The sequence below is a fragment of the Mesitornis unicolor genome, unplaced genomic scaffold (assembly GCF_000695765.1).
Source record: "Mesitornis unicolor isolate BGI_N332 unplaced genomic scaffold, ASM69576v1 scaffold49342, whole genome shotgun sequence".
Taxonomy (NCBI): Eukaryota; Metazoa; Chordata; class Aves; order Mesitornithiformes; family Mesitornithidae; genus Mesitornis; species Mesitornis unicolor.
Genome location: NW_010168082.1, coordinates 1 through 7500, shown reverse-complemented (window position 1 = coordinate 7500; position 7500 = coordinate 1). Strand labels below are relative to the sequence as shown.

Here is a 7500-nt window from a genome sequence, read left to right as displayed (position 1 = left end):
TCCCAGGAGGTCCTTGTCCTCTCTCACTGCAAGCTCCTCCGTACTGCTCCATTACTCTGTGCCAGTGCACTAGACTAAGTCAAAGACTGAACTGGATTTTTAAAAAGACAACTCAAAAAACAATTTGTTTATTTTAAATTATTCACAAATTCAGTTCAAATGTAGCCAAACAGAGAGATTCTAATAAGCAGTTAAGGGCAGAGTGGGAAAGGTTTTTTCCTAATTGGGCTTTTCTGCTGAAGAAATTACACCACACGTTTTAAAAAATGTTTGACCAGGTTCCTTCTGTAAGGATTCCTAACCCATAAAACTAAGCTCTTTCAGGCTGAGAGAGAACATTGAGTAGATTAATAGTCAGCTATAAGATGAGAAACAGCAGCAGAAAAATTATTTTCTCAGAGAAGTTACCAGTGAAATCCCGAAGGAAAGTGCACTATTCAATACATATAATGAAGCAGTAAAGTTTCTTTACATTCCAAACCTATCCAAGACAACCAGCTCAAAATACGACCGTAAAGCCTTATAGATGATTGTCTTCCTTTTCCACCCTGGCACTCAGTACTAGCATCCCAAGGCTAGCAAGCAGTAACTTAATGGGAAATATGATCCTCAAGACAGAGAATCATTATTTTTAAATTAGTTATTACAACACAGGAAAATGGTATACAAAATAACATGAAAAAATTTCCTTGAAAAGTTAAACTGATTGGTCAGTCATCATCAAAAAGAAAGGAAGCCATTTTTAGGAAGAGCATTTAATGAAACAGAAAACAAAATGCTTCACTACTTAAGTCTATTGTGTGCACACTAAATACTGCACTGACCCCTCATTTTGAAGGGAATACAAGGGATCTAGAAAACAAAGAGGAACAGCAATGGTGAGCAGAGATATGCAATCTCTTCTGCGCAAGAATAGACTTGATAAACCGTTGTTCATCATCATAGGGAAAAAAAAATTATCAACAAAACACACAAACAGTAAGGGACATCTGCTGCCTTTGGTTTACAGGTCTATTAAGTGTCATTTTTTTCTGCTTCAGATGCTAAAAAACTCCCATTCTACTCCTGAGGAAGTTCTAGAATTTGCAGTCTACTGTATCAGACTATTAATCCATATTTTCCTACCTTCTTACATAATCCTTTTTACAATATGCAAGAGATTTGGGAATATTTAGATATCCACACTTTCAAAACATCCTTGCGACGTAAGGACTTACTTCATAAGTACAGTGTTTTAACTTTGTAGATAACAGACTGACAGACATGTCAGGCACTTCACTCCAAGTAGAAAATGAGCTTCTAATGGCACAAAGTCTAGTTAGAGACCAGTATCTAACAGGTTATTGACCCCTCAGGGGTCAATACTGGGCCCAACCCTGCTGCTCAATACCTTCATTAATGACCTGGATGATAGGCAAAGGGCACTCTTAGCCAGTTTGCTGATGACACAAAACTGAGAGGAATGGCTGATGCACCAAAGGGTGATACCACCATCCAGAGGAAATTCAACAGGCTGGATAAATTGGCTGATGGGAACTTCGTGCAGTTCAACACAGGGAAGCGCAAAGCCCTGCACCTGGGCAGCAATAACTCCATGCACCAGAGCACGCTTGGCACTGACCTGCTAGAAAACAGCTTTACAGGCCAGACCTTGGGGCTCCTGGTGGACACCACATTGAACATGGGCCACCAATGTGCCCCTGTGGCAAAGATGGCAAATGATGTTCTGGGCTGTTGCCGGCAGGTGGAGGGAGGTGATCTTCCCCCTCTACTCAGCACTCGTGAGGCCACAACAGGAATACTGTGTCCAGTTCTGGGCCACTCATACTGGGTCACATAGACATACTGGAGAGAGTCCGGTAAAGGGCCACTAACGATCAGGGCACTGGACCACCTTTCGTATGAGGAAAGGCTCTCAGTTGTAGCGCAGGCAACACCCAGCCTAGAGAAGAGAAGGTTCAGATGGAATCTCAAGGTCTACAAATACCTGAAGAGAGGATGTTAAAAGAAAAAGTCAGGCTCTTTTCAGTGGTGCCCAGCGACAGCATAAGTGGCAATGGGCACAGACTGAAACACAGGAGGTTTCATCTGAACATCAGGAAGCACATTTTTCCTATGGGGGTGACTGAGCACACACACAGGTTGCTCAGGGAGGCTGGGGAGTTTCCCTCCTTAGAGATACTCAAATGGTGTGGACATGGTCCTGGGAAAACTGCCCTAAGAGACCCTACTTAAGCAGGAGGGCTGATGACCTCCAGAGTTTCCTTTCAACCTCAACCATTCAGTGATTCTGTGAAATGGTGTTTTGAAACTAACTGGGACAAAGCCATTATATTGTTTAGTTAAATATTCTCATACTCCTCGTCAACAATGTCCAGTGATTAAGGTAATTTAACTTGCCATGAATAGGAGTATAAACTTACACAATATAATGACCAAGAGAACTAAAAGAGATCCACAGGTTTATCAAAACCCAACACACAATTCTTCATAAGTCATTACCTCACCTCTTGCTCATAACCTCCTGTATTTTCAATTCCAGTTCTTGCTTCTCCTAAATGTATCAGCAATTAGTAAAATAACCTCTCTTCATTACTAGTTTTCCACCATAAGCATGCTCCATCAGCAGAAAAATCCTTAAGAATTAAAGTATGTATCTGGCTCACAGAAAAAACAATCTGGATTAACAAGACGAGAACATCACTGAATTATTGTTTTAGGATTACTCTGGCAATATGACTATCAAAGCATGGTTGCCCCCCTCACTCTTTATTCCTTGAAATGCAAAACAGTCAATATTCTGATGTAGGTCCAGCTCAGACCCACAAAACCAAAGCCTTCCATCTTAAGAAAACTCAAATCACAAAAATCATGCTTCGTGCAGTTTACAGAGAAATTGATTTACAAAATAATGAGGCACCTTAACAGTTAACCAAAGCTCAGAATAAATATTAGTTTCTTCTTTTGTAGAAAGTGTTGAGTTGATTACAGTAATATTGCTTTTAGGTCTGTCCATAGTTTACCACAGAAGAAACTGGATACATGTAGACAAGCCATATTACCCAGAACAGTAAAACTAGAAACTTATTTTACTAGTATGAATTCATAAACTTTGTATGAATGTTACAGTCATATTCCTAAAATTGAACCAGTCCTCAAAAAGTTGATTGTGTGAATCGGAAACAAGCATTCAAATACTCAGAAGACAGATGAAGAAATATGAAACCTGTTTGCAGTCAGCAAACAGAAAACATAGGAAGGTTTCCCAGAAATAAAGAAACCTTAATCAGCTGAGTTCTGTTTACTCTTTCAAGTCAGGAAAGAAAAAAAACTATAATAATAATGGGGAACTTTTATGACATTCATAATATGGATGTTAAGCACCTTTTTTTTTCACTTGTTTAGACATTATAAATGAATTTTCTCAAAAAAAAATCTGTATGCATAGCTAAACACTTATCTTCAATTCCTAACTGTTTTGCATTGGTATATATACTATTAAATCCGTATTTTTTGTTATCGCAACGCTATAATAAAAACACAGGAGGTAAGGAAAGCTAGTTATTGTAAATATTCTAAGTCTCACAAACCAGAATTCTCCTTAGCTTTTGTAAGATAAAGGGCACAAATTGCCCTGTTAACTATGCTGTTAACATGAAAATTACAAAATTTAGGTTCCAGCTTTATGAACTGTCCAGCTTCTCCTTTGGAATGGTCTCTGCAGTAACTGTTTTTAGGGTATTCATCTGCAGGCTTCTGTATGCCCTTCAAATAATTACTTCCTAAAAATGTCAAAAAGCAATACCCCAATATTATCTTTATCAGATAACCTTTATCCCTTGTTTCACACCATCAACACACATCCAAGGATTAGATTTCTTATGCATCTTCCTTCTAACAGAACTACAGCTACTGGGAATCACCAGCAGGCAGCTTGTAAGAAGGGAAAGTTGAAGGTAACAGTCTGACATCAATATGGTAATTCTGATACAATTTTGAAACAGTGTTTAACAGCTCACCATTTCTCAGGAAAACAACTGCCTTCATCTTTGCTTCCTACTTCCACTTCATCTTCAAACCCTCGAAGTTGGTGAGGTAGTAGGAGGCAAAAATGAAAAGTAGTCATTTTCTATGAAATATAGGACTGATATTCAATTAATTTCAAGATCACCAGAATATATTTTGTTTACAGCTCTTTTGTCGCCACAAGAGCAGCTGCTTTAAAAAAGAAAAAAGTAAAGTACCTACCTGAGGCTGAAATGACGGCGCAGTTGGCCCCTGCATGCCTTGTGACTGTTCATCCATTCTGTCACGTAAAAGCGTCCCTTACGTCCTGTAAGGAGAAATACATTCATTACACTGTAATTCAACCTGTATTTATGATCAATGAACATCAGCAGAGGAACTGAAGAATTAATTTTCTCATTCGCATGCTTAAGTTTACTAACATTTAATTATGGTAGCCCTGCACTGTTATAGGAAGTTTTCTAATGTTTAGCTGCTCTATAAAATCAGATAAATCACTACACACATCCGAATTTATTATTAAAAGAGATGCATTAAACTACATGAGCCAGACAAATGGCTCTGATAAAAGCTGCATCACCTCATTATTCTTCAGAAGCACCAACCACTTTTTTAACTACATAGAAGCCTGCAGGCCAGTACCTTAGACCTATGGGCAGCATGGGAAATAGCACATCAGCAGAAGAGTTATAACTGCTGCGTGCATGCTGTTTATGTTGCATTAATTTATCTGTAGATTTTTGGAAGTATGCAAGAGTAGTTCCATCTAAACAGAAAAAAGCTAAACACACACACTCATTACATTCTGAAAAAAAAAAATAATACTGTATGAAATACAGTATTAAGAGCATAGCCTCTATTCCCAACTATGAATCTCTCATATCCCATCAAGAAGATGGGTGGAAAGATGCCTGCTAAGTTTCCGAGATAGGGACACAAGGCTTTGACCAATAATAAGGACTAGAAAATGTGCAGAATCATTATAAAGAAGAACAGAAGAGAAAAATTGAAATGCTCATGAGGCTTTTTTCTCAGCTAAGCAAATCCTTTCTTAGCCTACATGACATTTTGTTGAGGTTTTATTGGTGCCTATGAGGGCCATCTCTGTTCAGATGAGAACAACAGGAAGTTCACTGGCAGCTTCAAATGTGAACAATGAAATAAACTTGAATACAAGGCAGTGGCAAGCCCTGAACAACTTTTTCACTGCACAAGCAGAGAGATTCTCTGCCTACTACCTGGTCAAACCTGTCAAGGCCTTAGAGAAACAGGAGTCATGTGTCTGACTGGAAACCTATTCTTGCTTTTAATTTTTTTTATTTCTTTATCTTCTTATTTCCTGCTCCAAATCCCAAAAGTTCTAGAGATGGTTTGACATAAAATACTTTTCTGATGCCTCTTAATCTTTAACATTAGGAAGTTTCTTAAGATAAATTTATTCTGATAAATCAATTTTCTTGAAATACTGCAAATATCCTTCTGCACACAGAGCTACTTGTGCTTCACAAACCTTTCTTTAGAATGAGTATGTAAAAATTTCTCAAATAGTATTTCATTTAAGTTCAGCATAGAATCATAGAACCATTTAGGTTGGAAAGGACCTTTAAGATTATCAAGTCCAACTGTTAACCCAACACTGACAAGACCACCAAAATGGGAGAGAAAGCAGCAAGCCTTAGGAACATTTTTTCAAAGCTCATTGCAAAATATTTAAGAAACTAATAAATAGCTTGTGTTCACACCACTGTTGTCATTCTTACAGCATCACTGTGGTAACATTACTAAGAGAGAAAATAATCACAAAGCAGCTTCTACAAAGTTTCTCAATGCATTGCCCTCATGAACTAAAAAGTGGATTGCACACACAAACCAGATGACTAGAGATTTGCTTTCACTCCCCCATTTAAAGCAGTTACCTCATGCCATTCCAGTACTGTTAGCTATTCGTAAGACCAAACCACAGACATCCTCCAGAGCGACTAAGGGTCCTCACTGCTTTCCCTTCCTATCCTTAGTACTGCTGTAGAAAACATACAGTTTGGGACTCGCTGTTGTTTTGGCTATTAGCTGTAATTAATCCAAAGATAAAGAGATTCAAAAAAGCAATTTCAGGCAGGTCAAGAGAAAAAAATAAGTTACCAAAGTGAGGCAGAAGGCAGAGAAGAGGGCATATAAATCACAAAGACTTCTAAGCCTGCCAGAATGAGGGTGGTGAGAAAGAGGAAAACAGCTGGCAGATCCACACTGCACACCCACCACTGGCAAGGCAATCTTTTAGTCAGCCCTAGGACACCAATATCCACAATTTTTGCAAGCACTACATCATCTCCCATACAATTCCCCACACGTAGGCAAGAAAACATAACACAACAGCACTGAAAATTAAACATTGCCACAAGACTGCACCTAAATTCTCCAGTTAGATTCACAGAGGTTTATGCATAAGGATTTTAATCTTTTCAATACCAGTATTTCTACCATAAGTTTTGCAATGTGTTTTACCAGTATGCACCAATAGGTAATTCTTATGGGTCACAAACACTTGTTTAAAAATCCCCAGGGAAAAGAAATAAAACACTCTTTATCCTCCATTGCAGACATTTATCTAAGACTAATGAAGTCTAAGCTGAAACATTCAGATTATGTATGTTGATTCAGGTACTACATAACCCACTCACCTCAACAGTCAGAGGTCCTGACTGAAAATGTTTCAGATTTTGTTTCTCTTTTTTTCCTTTTCAATTTGGGGAAAGGGTAGAAAAGGGAGAAGTCATATCATATCATTACTACTGTCAGTGGCTCTGTCCTCTGTGGCTTGTTTCTATAAAAAAGGCAAGCAAACTAAAGAGGTAACAAATGCATTCTACCATAGAAGCATGGAAGATTTATAACTTGTGGATTTGTTGTTGCTTCTGCAGAAGTAAGGCAAAGATCAGTATTTTCTGCCCATATATGGAAGTTCCTTTATTTTTTTTTAACTTGTTTTTGTCTTTGAAAACTGCATGATAGATTCACATTTTAGAGTAATTTGGCATTTTGATCATACAAAATGCCAAGGATGCAAAATTAATCTTTTGCACTGTTTGTCAACATAAGCAAGAATTAGATTTTGCTGCTTGAAGACTGCATTCACAGTGAGGCATGCCTTTCACCTTGATAACAAACTTCAGAGGCCAAAACATAGTGGTGTAATATTTATCATCTTTAAATTTAAATTGAGATAGTAATTACTACTTGTCCAAATATGGTTTTCAAGTTCTAATAAATGGTGAAAAGGCACTAAAAATATTGCCAAAGAGTCATTACTTGTTTAAAACCGAAAAGTGAATACAAAACACATATAAATGCAAATGCAACATGTCTTTCATCTCCTTAAACAAGTAATACAGTGATCTTCTGCAAATCCATCCCCGTGATATATATTGTTTCATGGAAATCAGACAGCAGATCACAGAATCGCTCGGTTGGAAAAGA

At 37.8% G+C, this 7500-nt stretch overlaps 1 protein-coding gene across 1 annotated transcript in view; it reads right to left on the bottom strand.

Moving 5' to 3' along the window:
* LOC104536321 (serine/threonine-protein kinase Nek7-like) overlaps positions 1-4329 on the bottom strand; it is a gene marked incomplete at its 3' end in the record, with an annotated part of 17046 nt that extends 12717 nt beyond the window's left edge. The window contains exon 1 of the mRNA XM_010178892.1: positions 4249-4329. Coding sequence (XP_010177194.1) covers positions 4249-4305 — 57 coding nt within the window. The remainder of the gene's footprint in view (positions 1-4248) is intronic.
* Between the last annotated feature and the right edge of the window lie 3171 nt (positions 4330-7500).